General features: G+C 51.6%; 1 protein-coding gene across 2 annotated transcripts in view; it reads left to right on the forward strand.

The window, feature by feature from the left end:
* Positions 1 to 18721, forward strand: part of TEF (TEF transcription factor, PAR bZIP family member) — a 32602-nt gene extending 13881 nt beyond the window's left edge. The window contains exons 1-4 of one of the 2 annotated variants that reach the window (XM_003814625.5): positions 743 to 1057; positions 6211 to 6528; positions 13490 to 13710; positions 15139 to 18721. In XM_003814625.5, coding sequence (XP_003814673.2) covers positions 901 to 1057; positions 6211 to 6528; positions 13490 to 13710; positions 15139 to 15354 — 912 coding nt within the window. In that variant the 5' untranslated portion in view covers positions 743 to 900 and the 3' untranslated portion in view covers positions 15355 to 18721. Of the gene's footprint in view, positions 1 to 742; positions 1058 to 6210; positions 6529 to 13489; positions 13711 to 15138 lie in introns of those variants that run through there. The other variant, XM_003814624.6, reaches the window with a different exon arrangement.
* The last annotated feature ends 2704 nt before the right edge of the window (positions 18722 to 21425 follow it).

A 21425-nucleotide genomic window follows, 5' to 3' on the forward strand; every position in this document is an offset into this window, starting at 1 on the left:
TGCTCAGGCCATCCCTACGACTTGGCAGGTCGCGGTCCCCGGCCCTGCCCTCAGGCGACCTCTGGGTCGCGTGGGAGCAGAAGTGCGGGCTAGGCTCTGCGTCCCTGCCCCGCGACCCTGGGCAGAGTCCCTAGAACAAAAAGACCCGTCCCTCCCTTCCCCTCCCGCCCCGCCACAGCCCCGCACGTGCAGCGCCTCGTGCACCGCCCCGGGCCCCGCCCCCGCCCTCCATTGGCTGTTCCCGCGCCTTCCTCCTCTGCCCCCTCCCCCCGCGACCAGACTCGGCTGCGGCTCCACGTGACCCGCGGGGGGCGGACACGCCGCGCGAGCAGGAGCTCGGATACGTCCCTTTGGCCGGCCTGGCCGCTCCGAGCTCCGCCCCTCTTCGGTGGCGCGTCGGGAAGGTTGCGAGTCGGGGACAAGAGGGAGAGGCTGCGGTGGTTGGGGAGGGCAGGGGTTATGAAGAGGGCGGTGAAGGGGGAACACTGGTAGGAGGGAAGGGACCACGCCGAGGAAAGTCCACCACAAAGACTCCAGCAGGCGCCAATCAGGGGACACAGGGGCGGCGGGGCGGGGCCTCCGCGAGGGTCCTCACCTGGCCCCGCACGTGTCTAGCTTATCCCGGCTGCCCGACCAATCACGGCCCGAGGATCTGCGCCTGCCCCTCTCGCAGGCTGGACCAATCCACAGCCACGATCCGGGGAAGCTGGCCTGGCCTCATGAATAATTAATGTGCCAGAGCCGGTCCGCAGGCGGGGTAGCGATGGAAGGAGGCGGGGGCGCCATTGGGCGCCTGCGCAGTAGCTGCCCGTGTCGGCAGCTGCAGCGGGTCGCACGGCTCCGGCCCATCTCGGGGGGCGGGCGGGGGAGGCGAGGTGCGCGAGCCGAGTCCGGGGCACGATGTCCGACGCGGGCGGCGGAAAGAAGCCGCCTGTGGACCCGCAGGCAGGACCCGGTCCGGGGCCGGGGCGTGCAGCTGGGGAAAGGGGCCTGTCGGGGTCCTTCCCCCTGGTCCTGAAGAAGCTGATGGAGAACCCCCCGCGCGAGGCGCGCCTCGGTGAGGGCGGGGGGGTGGTCCGCGCGGGCTGGGGGCGGGGCTTATACAGGGGCGGGGCCTCGTGAGGGCGGGGCCGGGGAGGCAGTGGGTCAGGGAGCGGTGGTCCAGCGGAGGGGGATGGGGCCGGGATGACCAGGAGCCTGGAGGACGAGGCCGGGGGGCTGAGGACAGAGGGTCAGGGGCGGGCTGAGACGGTGGGTCTGGCGGGAGAGGGTGGGGAGGGGTTTTGAGGAGGCGGAAGGGGATCGGGAGCAGTCACTTAAATGACGCTCCAGGGCCCCTCCCCCGGGGCCACCTGCATCGGAGTCACTCGGGATGCCTGTTTAAAATGCTGGTTCCTGCGCCCCACCCAATCTGCGGTCACTGGGACAGGGGTCTTGCATTTTAAGGAGCACCCCACCGCACCCCCATTATTTTCCAAGTACACCAAAGTTTAGGAAGCGCAGGCTTAGGGTAGCGGACTGTCATTGTACATGGCCTTACCCCTCCCGGGGGGACCTGGCTTCCTCCCTGGGTGTGAGTAGCTCCAGCTACTAGGTCCAGCGGGAGCCTTTCTGTTGCGGGGCTTCTGCTGAGCGGGTGGGGGGGGGTGTGGGCGAGCAGTGCGAGGCGCCTTGGGAGGGGACTTTTGGGCCAAGCAGAGAAACGATGAGGGTCAGATGAGTCCACTGAGGCCCTTCACCTGGTTGGTTGGGGCTGACCCTTAGATTCTGGGGCCACGGCGGCAGGACTGAGCTTCATCTTTTTGCCTAGGCCACGAACGTCCCTGGGGCGTATATGGAAAGCAGGTCTGGCCTTGTTTTTCGCCCTGGGAGATGGGGTGCAGGGAGCAGCAGGAGGGCCGCCTGTGGTGGGGTTGTGGGTGCACTGAGGTATACTTAAGAGTGTGAGACCTTTGCATTTCCAAGAGCCATCAGTTATTCAGGGTTTGGGAAAGGGATAGGCCTTCGAGAGTTGTCTGGCCTGGGGAATGGATTTTCCTTTTTAAAATGCCATTTCTCTTCCTTTCCTGGGTGTGTGCTGAGGCTCCCATCCCTGTGGCTGTCACTGTTGAGTTATAAATAGCTTCAGCACATCAGGTGAGGCCAGCCTCTCTCCTCCTGCTTTGGGACTTCATGTGCACAAACCCTTTTGTTTGTTTTTGAGACGGTGCTTTGTTCCAAATCTGGGGCTGAGACAAGCTGCAGGGACAGGTGTACACATCTGACAGTTTCTTGTTTGAAATTACCAGGTAATAACCATCCATAACAAGAATTCTACCCGATATTCGTAGAGTGCTCGCAAAGCACGCTGACATCATCTTATTTCATTAACAGTCCTAGAGGGTATTCTCCCCTCTTCCCAGATGAGGAAAATTGAGGCTCAGGGAGGTGAGGGTGCTTCCTCAAGGTCACACAGCTAGACCTTTTGACCCTCAGTTTGGTGCTCTTTCTACTGTATCACGCTGGCAGCCACTGTTGCATGACCTGAGTGATGGACTAGTCCTTTATCTCTTACAATTTAAAATTCCACCTTACAAAAACACCGATTTAAAGTATCCTTCATTGCTTAGGCCAGGCAAAACCTGGAACTTATTGTTGCCTGTCTTTCACTATGGCTGCTTTTCTATCTCCTGCCTTCTCCTGCCTCCTTTGATCCCAAATGACCCCATCCGACATGGGTCACAGTCATTTCTGAACAGAGTGAGGAGTCCAGATCTCAAGGGAGGAGAGCAGGAAGGCCATCTGGCCCACCCAGCCCACCAAGGCTTGACTTTCTTACTTCTCAGTTGGTTTTAAACCAAAGCCTGGTATAGAAAGCAGTTGCAGGAATTCAGATTAATTTGTATTAGAAAGCCATGACCAAGTTGTTTGTCAAAACCTCCACCTTCTTAACTCACTGGGTGTGTTCATTTTTATTGGACCAACAAGCTGCTATTTGGTCTGGGAGTCCATGTGTGGCTGGTTTATTTCCAACTTAATCATATTTGATTTCTCCTTTTCACTTAAAAATCCAGAGTTCAAAATTGTCTCCGTCAATTTTGAAAACCCATCATGAGCTTGTCATGATTTTATCTCCCACTTCCCTGATTAGCCTCCCTGTCACTTTGATTTCCTTCCAACCTTGTCACATTGCTCTCTTCTCTTTTTTTAATTGCCCTCTCTTGGATATCCACATGTGTAACTTTGTGACTGAGACAATTGGGTAGATCCAGTCCCCACTAATTGATTAGTTTTCCTTTGAATAGGAGCAGTCTTTCTTCTTCAACTCCACCTCTCTCCTTCCTCCCAGAAAACCTGCCTTCAGTCTTTTCTGCTTATTCAGGAATAAAGGTCTCTTGAAATGGTTGCTCTGAAAAGGGTCCTGAAAAGACAGCTCCAGGCCCTTTCTAATAAACCTAACCTGAATCTGTTTGCAAATCCAATATTCTACAGTTAGTATATATATTTTCCCATAGTCCACCGTCTGCCTACCCCTTGTTGGGCCCTTGAGATCTGGAAATAAATCAGTTCATACTTTCAATGAGCCCACAGTAACAATGATGCCTACAGTGTGCCAGGAACACTGTAAAGACACTTTTTTTTTCTTTCGAGACAGACTTTCGCCCTCGTTGTCCAGGCTGGAGTGTAGTGGTACAGTCTCGTCTCATTACAAACCTCCGCCTCCAAGGTTCAAGCAATTCTCCTGCCTCAGCCTCCCAAGTAGCTGGGATTACAGGCATGCACCACTATTCCTGACTGATTTTTTGTATTTTTAGTAGAGACGGGGTTTCACCATGTTGGTCAGACTGGTCTCAAACTCCTGACCTCAGGTGATTTGCCCGCCTCGGACTCCCAAAGTGCTAGGATACAGGCGTGATCCCACTGCGCATGGCTGTAAAGACACTTTCAAATGTTATCTCTGGCCAGGCGCTGTGGCTCATGCCTGTAATCCCAGCACTTTGGGAGGCCAAGGTGGATGGATCACCTGAGGTCGGGAGTTCAAGACAAGCCTGACCAACATGGAGAAACCCTGTCTCTACTAAAACAAAATTAGCCGGGCATGGTAGCGCATGCCTGTAATCCCAGCTACTTGGGAGGCTGAGGCAGGAGAATCGCTTGAACACGGGAGGCGAAGGTTGTGGTGAGCTGAGACCGCGCCATTGCACTCCAGTCTGGGCAACAAGAGCGAAACTCCTTCTCATAAAAAAAAAAAAAAAGTTATTTCTAATCTTCACCAAAGAAACAGCTTTATCCTTATGTACAGTGGAGGATACCAAGGCTCAGAGAGGTTAAGTAACATGGCTAAGGTCACACATCAAACAGCAAGTGGCAAAAATGGGACTCCTCCCTGGGCTGGGTTGCTGTGGAGAAGCATAACTGGAGGGAACAGGACAGGGGAACACAAAAGTTCTTGGCCTGAAGATCTCAGCCCTTTCTAAGCTAAGGTATCAGGAAAGGTCAGAGACTCCATTTCCCTCCTTGTAGTCTCTCTCCTGCAGATGCTAATCCTACAGCCTATTCTGTTTTTGTTTTTGTTTTTTTGTGATGGAGTTTCACTCCTTGTGGCCCAGACTTGGGGTACAGTGGCATGATCTGGGCTCACTGCAACCTCTGCCTGTCAGGTTCAAGTGATTCTCCTGTCTCAGCCTCCCGAGTAGCTGGGATTACAGGCGCCCACCACCACACCTAACTAATTTTTGTATTTTTAGTAGAGACAGGGTTTCACCATGTTGGCCAGGCTGGTCTCAAACTCCTGACCTCAGGTGATCCACCCGCCTCAGCCTCCCAAGGTGCTGGGATTACAGGTGTGAGCCACCGCCCCTGGCACCTGGCTAATTTTTGTATTTTTAGGAGAGACAGGGTTTCATCATGTTGGCCTGGCTGGTCTCAAACTCCTGACCTCGGGATCCACTCGCCTGGGCCTCCCTAAGTACTGGGATTGCAATCCTGACCCCCCCGCACCTGGCCAGTGCTACAGGCTATTCTGAATTAACCCTGTGGCCAGGTGCAGTGGCTCACGCCTGTAATCCCATCACTTTGGGAGGCCGAGGCAGGTGGATCACCTGAGGTCAGAAGTTCGAAACCAGCCTGGCCAAAATGTTGAAACCCCCGTCTCTACTAAATACAAAAAAAATTAATCAGGCGTGGTGCCGCATGCCTATAATCCCAGCTACTTGGGAGGCTGAGGCAGGAGAATCACTTGAACCAGGGAGGCGGAGGTTGCAGTGAGCCTAGATTGTGCCATTGCACTCCAGCCTGGGCAACAGAGCGAAACTCCATCTCAAAAAAAAAATAAAACAGGCTGGGCGTGGTGGCTCATGCCTGTAATCCCAGTACTTTGGGAGGCTGAGGCGGGTGGATCACCTGAGGTCAGGAGTTTGAGACCAGTCTGGCCAACATGGTGAAACTCCGTCTCTACTAAAAATACAAAAAATTAGCTGGTCATGGTGGCAGGCTCCTGTAATCCCAGCTTACTGGGGAGACTGAGACAGGAGAATTGCTTGAACCCAGGAGGTAGAGGTTGCAGTGAGCCAAGATTGCGCCATTGTAAGCCAGCCTAAGCAACAAAAGTGAAACTCTGTCTCAAATAAATAAATAAAATAAAATAAAACAGGCCAGGCATAGTGGCTCATGCCTGTAATCCCAGCACTTTGGTGGGTGGATCACCTGAGCTCAGGAGTTCGAGACCAGCCTGGCCAACATAGTAAAACCCCATCTCTACTAAAAATACAAAAAATAGCTGGGCATGGTGGTGCGTACCTGTAATCCCAGCTACTCGGGAGTCTGAGGCACAAGAATCGCTTGAACCCAGGAGGTGGAGGTTGCAGCGAGCCGAAATTGGGTCACTGCACTCCAGCCTGGGCGACGAGCAAAATACTGTCTCAAAATAATAAAAACTAAAATAAAATTAAATAATGAATTAACCCTATGACCGCTTAAGGTCTCAGAGTATGTGGTAAGCCTTCTGGGAAGGCCAGGCATGGATGAGGATGGGATGCCGTGTCTAAAGGAAAACAGCCGGCCCGGTTCAAGTGCGAGATTCGAACTGGAGAATAGAGTAGGTTCTTGAAATGCATGGGTTGGAATCAGGGCTCTGAGAAAGATAGGCCAGGCCTGTGAGGCTCACTGCCCACTTCCTGGGATTGAGTTACTCTCCTGTGTGGTATTTCATCACAGATTTTGTTTCTGCAGATAAGGAAAAGGGGAAGGAAAAGCTGGAGGAGGACGAGGCCGCAGCCGCCAGCACCATGGCTGTCTCAGCCTCCCTCATGCCACCCATCTGGGACAAGACCATCCCATATGATGGCGAATCTTTCCACCTGGAGTACATGGACCTGGATGAGTTCCTGCTGGAGAATGGCATCCCCGCCAGCCCCACCCACCTGGCCCACAACCTGCTGCTGCCTGTAGCAGAGCTAGAAGGGAAGGAGTCTGCCAGCTCTTCCACAGCATCCCCGCCATCCTCCTCCACTGCCATCTTTCAGCCCTCTGAAACTGTGTCCAGCACAGGTTGGTGAAAGGCCATCGAGGAGGGCCACCTGTCCCATCCAGGGAAGTCCATTTCCCACTGAGGGCTGCTTGTGTCCATGTACCCAGTGAGTCCCTTCTCTGAGGGGAGGTCCTGGTGGGGCTGCAGTGTGGAGAAACTCTTCACTCCCCACCCTTCCACACAGTTCCCCGAGGCTGGAGATAAAAATAGTGGTCATGTCACTGGCAGTTGGAACCCTTCTGTTGGTTGCTGTGCTGCAAACAGTCAGGATAGGACCTTCCAGGCCACGGCATTACAGGATAGAAATCCCATTCTGCATTTCCTCAAAGCTTCTCTTTTTTTTTTTTTTTTTTTTTTTTTTGAGAAGGAGTCTCGGTCTGTTGCCCAGGCTGGAGTGCAATGGAGCAGTCTCGGCTCACTGCCACCTCCACCTCCTGGGTTCAATCAATTCTCTGCCTCAGCCTCCTGAGTAGCTGGGATTACAGGCACCAGCCACCATGCCTGGCTAATTTTTGTATTTTTTAGTAGAGACAGGGTTTCACCATGTTGGCCAGGCTGGTCTCGAACTCCTAACCTCTGGTGATCTGCCCGCCTCAGCCTCCCAAAGTGCCGGGATTACAGGCGTAAGCTACCACGCACAGCCTTAATTTTTGTATTTTTAGTAGAGACGGGGTTTTGCCATATTTGTCAGGCTGGTCTTGAACTCCTGACCTCAGGTGATCGACCTACGTTGGCCTCCCAAAGTGGGGAATGCTTTCTTTGTGCCAGGGCATAAGCAGTATTCAAGTGCTACCTCCATTACCTACTAGCCTGGGCAACAGAGTGAGACGCCATCTCAAAAAAAAAAAAAAAAAAGAAAGCATTCCCACCACCTGGCCAGGACAAACATCATCTTCAGAGTCTGTCCTTATTCCTCCTCCTTTTACATTTTGTCTCTGGGGGTTTGTTTTCATGCTCCTTGGACACGAACCTACCAAAGGAGACATGGCTCCTGTTGCAGGGGTTCTGCAAAGCTTTCTGCAGTCTCTGAGGCATACAGGCTGATAGCTCCTGCCAGTCGGTATGTCACCCCAGGAATCCATACCCAATAAGTTCTCATAATCTATTTTTTTTTCTTTTTATTATGGAAATTTTTTCAAACAAAATACAAAAGTAAGAGACGACTGTAATGAACCTCTATGTAACCGTCACCCAGCTTCAACAATTCTCAACTCAGAAGCAGTTATTTTCAATCAAATTATAAGTATTTCAATATGTATCTAAAATATAAGGGTTCTTTTAAAAAAAACATAACGAAAATACTAGTTTTACATCTAAAGTTGACAATAAATCCATCAACATTCAGATTTCCAAAGTTGTCTCATAAATGGTATTTTACAGGCCGGGCGCAGTGGCTCACGTCTGTAATCCCAGCACTTTGGGAGGCTGAGGTGGGCGGATCACGAGGTCAGGAGATTGAGACCATCCTGGTTAACACGGTGAACCCCATCTCTACTAAAAAGTACAAAAAATTAGCCGGGTGTGGTGGCGGGTGCCTATAGTGCCAACTACTCGGGAGGCTGAGGCAGGAGAATGGCGTGAACCCAGGAGGCAGAGCTTGCAGTGAGCCGAGATTGCACCACTGCACTCCAGCCTGGGCGACAGAGCAAGACTCCGTCTCAAAGAAAAAAAAAGATCGAGACCATCCTGGCCAACATGGTGAAACCTCGACTCTACTAAAAATACAAAAATTAGCTGGGCATGGTGGTGCGTGTCTGTAATCCCAGCTACTCGGGAGGCTGAGGCAGGAAAATCGCTTGAACCCGGGAGGCGGAGGTTGCAGTGAGCCGAGATGGCGCCACTGCACTCCAGCCTGGTGACAGAGCAAGACTCCATCTCAAAATAAATAAATAAAAGTTGTTTTTTTTTTTCTGTAGAGTCAGGGTATCACTATGTTGCCCTGGCTGGTTTCAAATTCATGGCCTCAAACAGTCCTCCCACCTGGGCCTCCCAAAGTGTTGGTTGAAATTACAGGCATGAGCCACTACACCCAGCCGCTTTGTTAAGTTTCATTGCTGAATAGTAGTCAATTGTACTAACGTACCACAGCTTATCCATTTAACCGTTGAAGGACATTCTGATTTTGGTTATGAATAATGCTGCCATGAACATTCATGTGCATGTCTTTTTTTTTTTTTGAGACGGAGTCTTGCTTTTGTCGCCCAGGCTGGAGTGCAGTGGCGGGGTCTCAGCTCACTGCAACCTCCGCCTCCTGGGTTTAAGCGATTCTCCTGCCTCAGCCTCCCAGGTAGCTGGTATTACAGGTGTGCGCCACCACTCCTGGCTTATTTTTGTAGAGATGGGGTTTTGCCATGTTGGCCAGGTTGGTCTCAAACTCCTGACCTCAGGTGATCCACCTGCCTCACCTTCCAAAGTTCTGGGATTACAAGTGTGAGCCACTGTGCCTGGCCCATCTACATGTTTTTTGGTAAATATATATATGCGTTTCTTTTGGGCATTTGCTTAGGAAGAGAATGGCTAGGTCATTGGACATGCATATGTTCAGTTTGTGTAGACCCTGCCAAATAGCGTACAAAGTTGTTATATCCATTTGTACTCACACCAGCAGGGCATTGGAGTTCCAATGTCAGCCTTTGATTTTGACATCTTTTGTAATGGTGGACCTATGAGAGAATTATATTTCAGGCAAGTTACCAACAGATCTATTCCCTTTCCCTCTTCTTCCAGCAAAGTCATTTTAAGGTCTCATTGTCATCTTTTTTTTTTTTTTTTTTTTTTTTGAGATGGAGTCTCACTCTGTCACCCAGACTGGAGTGCAGTGGTGCGATCTCGGCTCCCGCAACCTCCGCCTCGCAGGTTCAAGTTCTCCTGCCTCAGCCTCCTGAGTAGCTGGGAATACAGGCGCCCACCACCACACCTGGCTAATTTTTGTATTTTCAGTAGAGACAGGGTTTCACCGTGTTGGCCAGGCTGGTCTTGAACTCCTCACCTCAGGTGATCCACCTGCCTCGGAAAGTGCTGGGATTACAGGCGTGAGCCACTGCGCTCAGCCCTCATTGTCATTTTCTAGAATTTGTTCATAGAGATATCCGTGGGGAAATGAGAATTCCTCAAAATCTTGTCCACTGGCCTCTTCGCAAATTTTCCCCTTTTGTTTCCTGCGGCTTTCTCTTATCCTGTCCCTGAAACTTAACCACATCTTGCCACTTGGTTGTTGCTGAAGGGCACCCAGGCATGGCGTCACTTTGAACAACATTCTCATGTGGTAGGTACCTGAGCTGCTTGTCTTGCAAGGTACTAGGTTTGGCATGCCCGAAATTGCCTACAGTTACCATGTGGGTCCCTGGTCATTCACTCCTCTGACACTCAGATGTCTCTGTAATTAACCCCTGTCTAATAGGATACAATGAATTTATGTGCATAATCCGATTAAAGCCTAAGTCTGATCATGCCACACCTCTGCCCAGAGCCCTCCAGGTGTTCTATCTCAGGATAAAAGTCAGAATCAGCAGCACCATTGACATTTAGACCAGATGATTTTTTTGTTGGGGTTGGAGGCGTGACTGACCTATGCATTGCAGGATCTTCTTTTCTTTTTTTTTTTTTTTTTTTAAGACAGTCTTATTCTGTCACCCAGGCTGGAGTGCAGTGGTGTGATCTCAGCTCGCTGCGACCTCTGCCTCCCGGGTTCAAGCGAGTCTCCTGCCTCAGCCCCCTGAGTAGCTGGGACTACAGGCACCTGCCACCACGCCTGGCTAATTTTTCTGTTTTTAGTAGAGATGGGGCTTCACCATGTTGGCCAAGCTGGTCTAGAACTCCTGACCTCAAGTGATCCACCCGTCTTGGCCTCCCAGAGTGCTAGGATTACAGGCATGAGCCACCACACCTGGCCCACATTGTAGGCTCTTTAGCAACATCCTTGGCTTCTGCCCACTAGATGCCAGCGGTACTTTCTCCAGTCCTGACATGGCCAAATGTACCCAGAAGGCAAAATTACCTCCTGTTGAGAACTACTGCTTTATTAGAGTTAAAGTCTCAACATTTTTTGTTCCAGACCAATCCTTTTACTCTCCTTTCTCATTCATTCCCTCCAGCCACATTGGCCTTCTTGCTGTTCTTTGAACTCACCAGGCCAAGCACCTACCTCAGGGCCTTTGCACTTAATGTTTGCTCTGAAATGTTCTCTGAGCTCTGAGATATCCACATGGCATCTGACTTTTTTTTTTTTTTTTTTTTTTGAGACGGAGTCTTGCTCTTGTTGCCCAGGCTGGAGTGCAGTGGCGCGATTTCGGCTCACTGCAACCTCCGCCTCCCTGGTTCAAGCGATTCTCCTGTCTCAGCCTCCTGAGTAGCTGGGATAACAGGCACGGCCGGCTAATTTTTGTATTTTTAGTAGAGACGGGGTTTCATCGTATTGGTCAGGCTGGTCTCGAACTCCTGACCTCAGGTGATCCACCCACCTCAGCCTCTCAAAGTGCTGGGATTACAGGCATGAGCCACCACACCAGGCCGGCATCTGACTTTTTTTTTTTTTGAGACGGAGTCTCACTCTGTCGCCAGGCTGGAGTGCAGTGGCACCATCTTGGCTCACTGCAATCTCTGCCTACTGGGTTTAAGCAATTCTTCTGCCTCAGTCTCCTGAGTAGCTGGGACTACAGGCGCATGCCACCACGCCCAGCTAATTTTCGTATTTTTAGTAGAGACGGGGTTTCACCATGTTGGCCAGGATGGTCTCGATCTTTTGACCTCGTGATCCACACGCCTCGGCCTCCCAGAGTGCTGAGATTACAGGTGTGCACCACCACGCCTGGCCCATCTGACATTTTTATATATCGTTTTTATTTATCTTGTGTAATGCAGCTTTCCCCACTAGAATAACATTTCATGCAGGCAGGGATTTTTAGCTGTTTGTTAACTGTTTTGTCTTTGCCAGGACAGAACCTGGCATATAACAGGTATTCAATAAGTATCTGTTGACTGAATAATTATTTTGTATACTCCTATCAGTAGCATTGAATGAGCTGGCCAAAGGTATAGTTTTTCTTAATATAACTGTTATCTCTAATAACACACAACCTTAGAATTCTAGAGGTGGTTTTAACCCAATCAGTGTCCACTATTAAATGGCAGCCAGGTGGGGCAGGGAAGAACAAGGAATCAGCCAGCCAGACTAAGTTTCAAATTTTAGTTCAATTGCTTATCATCTGTGTGACCCTGGGAAAACCATTTTATTTCTCTGAGCGTTAGTTTCTTCATCTGTAAACTAGTTGTCATAAGACTAAATGGGGCCGGGCGCAGTGGCTCACACCTGTAATCCCAGCACTTTGGGAGGCTGAGGCAGGTGGATCACCAAGTAAGGAGATTGAGACCATCCTGGCCAACATAGTGAAACCCCGTCTCTACTAAAAATACAAAAATTAGCCGAGCATGGTAGTGGGCGCCAGTAGTCCCAGCTACTTGGGAGGCTGAGGCAGGAGAATAGTTTGAACCCAGGAGGTCGAGGTTGCAGTGAGCTGAGATCACGCCACTACACTCCACCCTGGGAAACAGAGTGAGACTCTTCAAAAAAAAAAAAAAAAGACGAAGTGACTAGATGGCACAGTAACAGACATGTCTCAGGGACTCAAAAGTGGAACCCGGGCTGGACGTGGTGGCTCACACCTGTAATCCCAGCATTTTGGGAGGCTGAGGCGGGTGGATCACTTGAGCTCAGCAGTTCAAGACCAGCCTGGCCAACATGGTGAAACCCTGTCTCTACTAAAAATACAAAAACTAGCCAGGCGTGGTGGCTCATGCCTGTTGTCTCCACTACTCGGGAGGCTGAGTCGGGAATCGGTTGAACCCGGGAAGTGGAGGCTGCAGTGAGCCAAGATTGCACCAGTGCACTCTACCCTGAGTGACAGAGCAAGACTCAGTCTCAAAAGAAAAAGAAAAAAAGTGGAACCTGGCCAGGTGCAGTGGCTCACACCTGTAATCCCAGCACTTTCAGAGGCTGAAGCAGGAAGATCACTTGAGCCTAGGAGTTTGAGACCAGCCCTGGCAACATAATGAAACCCTGTCTCTAAAAAATAAAAAAAAATTAGCCAGGCGTGTTGGTGTGCATCCGCGGTCCCAGCTACTCAGGAGGCTGAGGCAAGAGGATCACTCCAGCCCAGAAGGTCGAGGGTGCAGTGAGCCATGATCATACCACTATACTCCAGCCTAGGTGACAGAGCAAGACCCTGTCTCAAAAAAAAAGAAAAAAATTGGAACCCATTTCCATTCTTCAGTCTGTGTCTGCCTGGAGAGACGCAGCTGTTTCTCATTACTGGAGATCTTGAAATCACAGGAAGTTAAGGGAATATAAAAATTTAATGTTTTAGGCTGGGCGCAGTGGCTCATGCCTGTAATCCCAGCACTTTGGGAGGCCAAGGCAGGCGAATCACAAGGTCAGGAGATCAAGACCATCCTGGCTAACACAGTAAAACCTCATCTCTACTAAAAATACAAAAAAATTAGCCAGGCGTGGTGGTGGGCACCTGCGGTGGCAGGCGCCTGTAGTCCCAGCTACTCAGGAGGCTGAGGCAGGAGAGTGGCATGAACCCAGGAGGCGGAGCTTGCAATGAGCCGAGATTGTGCCACTGCACTCCAGCCTGGGCGACAGAGCAAGACTCCCATCTCAAAAAAAAAAAAAAAAAAAATTAATGTTTTGCTTAACATTTCTGGAGGGGGTGGAAACAATTGGAAAACCCTGTCTTTTTCTAGGGCTTCTGTTTCCTTTTGAGCATTCTGTTCCTGAAGGAAAGAATTCTTTGAATGTTTGTGTTGTGGAATTGAACCGTGTGCCAGTCTGGCTTAGGGGCTGGTACTGTTGGGGTTTTCTTCTCCCCAGGCGGCAGTGGCTTATGCAGCCTTGAGGTTCAACCAGGTGTCTGGGTGTGTGGCGTGGGTCTTCTCTGTCCAGTGGGCTGCTTCGGGACCACCTGTCTCTGTGTCTTTTAGAATCTTCCCTGGAGAAGGAGAGGGAGACTCCCAGTCCCATCGACCCCAATTGTGTGGAAGTGGATGTGAACTTCAATCCGGACCCCGCCGACCTGGTGCTCTCCAGTGTGCCAGGCGGGGAGCTCTTCAACCCTCGGAAGCACAAGTTTGCTGAGGAGGACCTGAAGCCCCAGCCTATGATCAAAAAAGCCAAGAAGGTCTTTGTCCCCGACGAGCAGAAGGTAACCTGGTATTCCTTATAAATAAAGATGCAGCGTTGGTTGAAGGGCCTAGGGGATATGGCTCCTCGCATTTGATTTTATCTGGAGAGCCTTCCCTCCTTGTGACACCATTAGGAAAGACATGAGTTTAGTGCTTAAAGCCATGTCCTTCAGCAGTTTGGTAGAAAGAAAGGGAGTCACGTGGCATTTGGCCCCAGTGTGACTCCCTGTAGTTTCTCTCCTTCCCCGGGCCATCGGCTGTGTTGATGTTCCTGCCTCCCTGGCTGTAGCCCAGCCACTGGGCAAGAGCTCACTAGGCCACAGGAACTGGGGTTGAAAAAGTCCTTGCTTTGAAGGACAAAGGGTTTCTTGTATGTTGCCATCCCCAGGGATGAGCAAGCAGCTTTCAAGCTGGTGGTGCTGTTAGGAACTGGTGGGAAGAGAGAATTTTGCAGTTTTCCATCCTTTCCTATGAAAAATTTACAGCAAGGATTTTTCATCCAAATCTTTGGAGTCAGGCACACCTGGGTCCAAACTCCATGTTGCCACTTGTGGCCTAGCTGTGCCTCAAGTTCCTCATCTGTAAAACGGGAGCAACTGAACCTCCCTCCCGGGGAGGTTTGTGAGACTTTAATAATGATGTGATGATCATGGTGAATATTTAGATGGTACTCACTGTAGGCCAGGCACTGATTTTTGTTTTGTTTGTTTTTGTTTTGTTTTGTTTTTGAGACAGAGTCTCACTCTGTCACCCAGGCTGGAGTGCAGTGGCATGATCTCGGCTCACTGCAACTTCCGCCTCCCAGGTTCAACCGATTCTTGTGCCTCACCCTCCTGAGTAGCTGAGATTACAGATGTGCACCACCACGCCGGCTAATTTTTGTATTCTTAGTAGAGATGGGGTTTCATCATATTGGCCAGGCTGGTCTTAAACTCCTTACCTCAAGTGATCCACCTGCCTCAGCCTCCCAAAATGCTGGGATTACAGGTGTGAGCCACCATGCCTGGCCTGTTATTTCTCAGTGTAAAGATAAGGGACCTGTGATATTGAGGGGTTAAAGTACTTGCACAGTTTCACTGCTAGTAATCTTGGAGAGCCAAGATCTGAACTCGGGGATCTAGGCCCTTACCCACAACCAACATGCCTAAGTGAGGCAAGGGTGTGGACAGTGCAATGCTTTGTGCTGGAGCAGCAGGTACCAGGCCTCCAGGAGATGAGTCTCCTTCTCTTCACCATGTAACGTACCAAATAACTTTTGTTTCTCGTCCTGCCCCCGAGGAAAGGGCAGTGCCCTCAATGTGCCCTGGTTTGTGCTGCTCCCTCCCTGGTATCCCTGCTTTAGTTCTGGCCACACCAGATGAGTTAGGGGAATCCAGGTGGTGGGAGTGGAAAAATTGGGTTCTCTCATGGGGAAAGACGAGAGACTCACAGAGGGCAATTCCCCACAGGATGAAAAGTACTGGACAAGACGCAAGAAGAACAACGTGGCAGCTAAACGGTCACGGGATGCCCGGCGCCTGAAAGAGAATCAGATCACCATCCGGGCAGCCTTCCTGGAGAAGGAGAACACAGCCCTGCGGACGGAGGTGGCCGAGCTACGCAAGGAGGTGGGCAAGTGCAAGACCATCGTGTCCAAGTATGAGACCAAATACGGGCCCTTGTAACCCGTGCCCCCCGCCCGGGCGGGGTACTGCCTGCACCTCAGACCTCTGCCTGGGGGCTCCCTGTAACCCCTCACACACGTGGAGACTTATGACTCGTCGTGGGCGCATGGCGGCGCACCTGCTGCAGGAGCGGCCACGTCTCAGCTTCATTATACCATGGCCTGCGCACGTGGCGACGTCCCTGAGGGGCCAGTCTCCTCACTGGTGGGGAACGCAAGAGAATCTGCGTAGATGGGTGACTCAGCCTTAGTTTCTATTCTTGGATGTCCCAGTTGAATCAGAAGGGGACCTCTGGAGTACACACCTCTCTCCTGGGCGCTCAGGGTCCCTGGACTCTCCCTCAGTCTCCAGCCTGGGCTGCCGAGGGCTATCTCTGCAGAATGAGTTGTGATCATTGTCACCCTATGTCTTCTCAGGTAGCAGGGCACGTTTCCACTTAAGGTGTGTCTGTCACGCACCTCATTCTCCCCAGACAGTCTTTGAGTAACATCTGTTCCCATCTTCCTTGGAAGCAGGACACACCAGCTCCTCCGTCAGTGTCTGCATGGGTGGCAGGCTGCAGGAGTGGGGTCTCTGCACAGCCTGGGATGGGGCTTGGGGCTGGGGCCTGCAGCAGAAGTGTGCCCAGCCTTTCTCAGCTCCCGCACCCCTTTTCCCTTATGGCTCTGAGGCCATCGGCTGTCTCTGCATTTCATTGGCTGTGGAGGAGAGACTCCTAGGATGGCTGCTGTCTGAGCCATGAGTGCCAGGGCTGAGAGAGGCCTCTTCATTTCCTCTCCAGGCTACTCAGAGGCCATGTGAAGCTCGTTTGTCCCACTAGACCAGGCCTCTGGGCCTGCTCTTTCTTTCCACCCAATGTCCAGTCTTGGATCATAGATTTAAAAGGAAAACCCCTCTTATCTAGGAGGCTTTAACTTCCTGGACCGCAGCATTCACCTTCCTAGTGGTGTTTAGAAAATGCCTCCACAGCCCCCTTCCACCATGGGCATGAGAGCTGGGGTGTGTTTCTTGAGAAGCTCTCTTTTTTCTTGCTCTGCTCACCGGTGTGGCCTGGGCTGGAGTGCACTCTCCCTGGGGGCAGCTAGGGCCTCGCAATTCTTGCTTCAGGATCCCTCCCATGCGAGCTGCCCGGAGGGTGTCAGCAGGGCAAGACACCTAGTCTAGAGTCACCAAGGTCACAGTGCCACTTTCACGGGATAGCAGGCTCTTGGGACTTTTACACAGGCCTAGGGTCCCCTCAGTCTTGGTCCCAGGAGATGGGGGCCACTCGTGGGGCTGGCCATGCTGTGGCTTCTCACAGCTGTGGTCTCCCCTGCCTCACAACGACTCCTTTCTCTTGTGTGGCGGGACTCGCCCTTTTGCTATGCTCAGAAGATTCACTGAGGAAACTCATGGAAGCCTCTGCTCATTTGGGTCACTGGGACACCCCTGAGATGGGTGTGTTTATTTGCTCAGGGCGGGCAGCCTATGGTGAAGAGGAGACAGAGGCGATGGGCATGCTTCGTCCTCCGTAACACTGGCTTTATTTACCGTGGTGGTTCAGAGTCCCAGGCCCTGACCTCTAAAGACTTTTCATAACAGACGTTAAGACCAAGCCGTGGACCTCACCCCAGGGGAATGCCACGGCCCTTTGGGGACCTGCACACCCACCTCTCCGGGGGACTTGACAAGGGGCCCTGAGGCCAAGGGAGGTCACTCCTCCCTCCAGGCCCCTGACTTTTACTTTGTGGTTCTCTAAAAACCATGTACACACTTTCACTCTATTGTAACCACACAGGGCAGGCGCATCCAGCATGTCAGTGTCCTGCCCCGGGCAGCTCTCCCTCCCGGGCACGCTCCCTCTGGCCTGGTGGATCACCAAGAGGGCGGTTCTCATTTTGTTATTAGTGGAAGAGCCTTGAGCTTAAAAGCTCTTCATTTTCTTTGCCGGAAAGTATATGGTTTGTGTTTTTGCAGTTTTATTTTTTTAAGGATGGACACTAAATCTCTGGTGTCCATGTTCCAAGCCCGGTGGCTGGGATGGTGGCTCGATGTGTCTGCTCTTTATCCCGCCCTCTGCCTGTTTGGTGCCCTCCCTTCTTTCCCCCAGGCAGTGGGTATCGGGTTCTTTCCCAAAGTGCTTACTTGGAAAGAGTGCGGCTGCTGGACTCTTTTCGAAATGCCCCTCTGAGTCAGGAGCCTGGTGGGGACAAGATGGAGGATGTCCACAGAGGCTGACCTGTGGGGGAAAAGAAGTGCTCAGGTAAGGTTGTCTCCTCTCCTGTCCTAAAAAAATCCATGCTTGCAGGAGAGGGTTGGTGCCTGCTCAGTTTCTGTCGAGGGAATGGGAGTCTCCTTGGCTCCCTCCTGGGCCCTCTGCTTCTTGGAGGCCGACCGCTGGAGACTGCGGCTCCTGTGCTTGGATCTTTGACATCTGTCAATCACTGGAGGCTAGAGAAGTTGACTTTACCTTGGCTTTCTGCGGGTTCCCGATGGGCTTGGAAGTGCCGTCTACTTCCTAAGCATCCTGTCTAAAGCTTTGTGGCACCCTCAGTGCAACCTCAGAACAGACAAATCATGAATGAGCTGGAACTTTGCAAGAATATTCATATTATAAATGTCTCATCTGATGGAGGAACGTGTGCATTTAGAGAGAGGGAGAGTTTTCAAGGTTTATGGCAACTCTGTGGAGGACCTGGGTAACTCTTACCCTTGGCCAAAGGAAGAGGTTTTCCTGTCTGGCTTCTGAGGTTGGAGGGGTTACTTAGCAGTGAACCTTTAAGTCTGGGTACATGTAACCCTGCTGAGGGGCTGTGCAGGCCGCTCCTACGGTCCTTTGGCCTGAGGCAGGGCGGCAGGCATGCAAGCCAGTGGGGGAAAACCCCTCTGAAGCTGGGCAGCCCTCTACCTGGGCCCCGGGAGCCGTGCTCCTTGGAACGCAAAGGGCCGAGGAGCGTCTGGTTTTCATGGCAAAGCTCTACCCCAGAGCTCCTTTAACATCTGCTAATTAAGTGCAATAAATTTTTCTAGAAAATGGCAAAGATGACTTCCAGGTGGATATTGCTCTCTTACGGTGTTGGGGATGCCAGAACACCACTTGGTTTTATTTTTCTAAGTGCATGTGATGTGATAGAGTGTGTGGGGCTCTGTGTCCTTCCCTGGGAGCTGGCATTCCAGCAGGCCCCTCTCTTTACCTTTGTTGGGGGAAGGAGGCAAGAGAGAAATTCCTTCTTCCCAGCCAGAGAGGGCAGAAGCAGACCGTAGCCCATTGGCCTTATGTGCGTGTGTGCGTGCGAGTGTGTCACTGCTGGTGGGCCGGAGTGATGTGGTGGGAGGGAAGCCGGGAATGTATCCTTTTCAGACAAAATTAAATATTTTGAAATGAGAATGTTGGGATTGTCTTTTCTGTCCTTCTCCCCACCCCCAACCCTGAGTTTCCTCTCTTGAGTGTTGGCCTAGGAGCTGGAGTGTCAAGCTGGAAAACTTTATCTCATTAGAATCCACCCCAGACACCCCCTTCATCACAGTCCAGACACTCTTAGCATCTGACCCCAACCACTCTGCCTCAGTTTCCTCATCTATCAGATGGAAGTGATTCTCGCCTTGCTTATATTGAGGAGGGACAAATATTAGACCAAAAGCAGTTTGAACAGGTAAAGGTGCTACACAACTAGAAGACAGGGAACTGCTTATGACAAGTGTTCTCGAATAGAGAATGCGTGATGGCAGCTCTGTAAAGAAAAGGGCTGGGCGCGGTGGCTCACGCCTGTAATCCCAGCACTTTGGGAGGCCAAGGCAGGCAAATCACAAAGTCAGGAGTTCGAGACCAGCCTGGCCAATATGGTGAAACCCCGTCTCTACTCAAAATACAAAAAATTAGCCGAGCGTGGTGGCGGACACCTGTAATCCCAGCTACTCAGGAGGCTGAGGCATGAGAATCGCTTGAACCCGGGATGCAGAGGTTGCAGTGAGCTGAGACCATGCCACTGCACTCCAGCTTGGGCAGCAGAGCGAGACTCCATCTAAAAAAAAAAAAAAGGAAAGGACAGGCACGGTGGCTCATGCCTGTAATCCAAGTGCTTTGGGAGGCCGAGGCAGGCAGATCACTTGAGGTCAGGAGTTTGAGTCCGTTTGAGTCCAGCCTGGCCAACGTGGTGAAACCCTGTCTCTACTAAAAATACAAAAATTAGCTGGGCATGGTGGTGCAGGCCTGTAATCCCAGCCACTTGGGAGGCAGAGGCTGGAGAACTGCTTGAACCTGGGAGGTGGAGGTTGCAATGAGCCAAGGTTGCGCCACTGCACTCCAGCCTGGGCGATAGAGCGACACTTGTCTCAAAAAAAAAAAAAAAAAAAAAAAAAAACGAGAGGACTAAAGAGTTGGATCCTCTTGGTGGGACTCTTGAGGGTTTTCCTTTTCTCCTGTTCTTTGGCTATAAAACATTTATAATTTTTTTGGGGGGGGGACAGAGTCTTGCTCTGTCACCAGGCTTGAGTGCAGTGGTGGGATCTCGGCTTACTGCACCTCCGCCTCCCGGGTTCAAGCGATTCTCCACCTCAGCCTCCCAAGTAGCTGGGACTAGAGGCGCATGCTGCTACACCTGGCTAATTTTTTGTATTTTTAGTAGAGACAGGGTTTCACCATGTTGGCCAGGCTGGTCTCGAACTCCTGAGCTCAGGCAATCTGCCCGCCTCGGCCTCTCGAGCTCAGGCAATCCGCCTACCTCTGGCCTCCCAAAGTGTTGGGATTACTGGCATGAGCTACCATGCCCAGCCTGCAAATATTTCTTTTATATATATTTTTTTATTTTTATTTATTTATTTTTGAGACTATCGCTTAGTCACCCAGGCTGGAGTGCAGTGGCGTGATCTCGGCTCACTGCAAGCTCCACCTCCCGGGTTCACGCCATTCTCCTGCCTCAGCCTCCCCCAAGTAGCTGGGACTACAGGTGCCTGCCACCAAGCCCAGTTAACATTTTTTTTTTGATTTTTTAATAGAGACGGGGTTTCACCGTATCATCCAGGATGCTCTCAATCTCCTGACCTTGTGATCGTCCCACCTCGGCCTCCCAAAGTGCTGGGATTACAGGTGTGAGCCACCGCGCCTGGCCCCCTCTGTATTTTCTACTCTGCATGCAAATGTGCTCTCTCAAAGCGGAGATCTGTGCAGCCACGGCAAGCACAGGGGCATGGGCTTGAAACATGTCAAAGCTATGAAATCTCTGTATGTATGGCAGAGCACTGGCTTTGGACTCCGACGGTCCTAGGATCAAACCCTGCCTCCATCACCAATTTGGGGTATGATCGTGGGCAAGTCACTTCCCTTCTCTGGGCTTCCAGTTTCTCACCTGTAGAATGGAACACCAGCGGCCGGGCGGTGGCTTATGCCTGTAATCCCAGCACTTTGGGAGGCCGAGGCAGGTGGATCATGAAGTCAGGAGTTCAAGACCAGCCTGACCAACATGGAGAAACCCTGTCTACTAAAAATACAAAATTAGCCAGGCATGGTGGCACATGCCTGTAATCCCAGCTACTCAGGAGGCTGAGGCAGGAGAATCACTTGAACCCAGGAGGCAGAGGTTGCGGTGAGCCGAGATTGTGCCATTGCATTCCAGCCTGGGCAACAAGGCGAAACTCCATCTCAAAAAACAAAAACAAAAACAAAAACGAACACCAGCTTCATAAGACAGTTGTCCCACGAAGACACCTGGAGCAGGGCAAACACCACTCAGCAGCTGCCATTATGGTGACAGAGAGGAAGGTACGGACCTACATGGAGACCATCACCTCCAGTCCCAGCAGCTGCTGCCCATCGCGGGTTGTCTACCAGCTGGTGTGGGATGCAGCCAGGGTCAGACCAGCTGTGTGGTCTTGGACAACTTACCCATTTCCCTGAGCTGTTTCTCTCTCTGTCCAACAAGGATGCGCTACACAGGTCACATGTGCGTGCCTGACAGCACATCTCGGCCCTCTTCCCCTCCACCCCAGCTCCTTCAAGGACAAATTCCGAAGCTGGACACATGCCCCCTTCGTTTACTGCACCCTATTACCAGACAGCCCTTCACACACTGCCCCGTGGCTGTGCCAGGGTGGCC

Source organism: Pan paniscus, chromosome 23 (assembly GCF_029289425.2).
Source record: "Pan paniscus chromosome 23, NHGRI_mPanPan1-v2.0_pri, whole genome shotgun sequence".
NCBI lineage: Eukaryota > Metazoa > Chordata > Mammalia > Primates > Hominidae > Pan > Pan paniscus.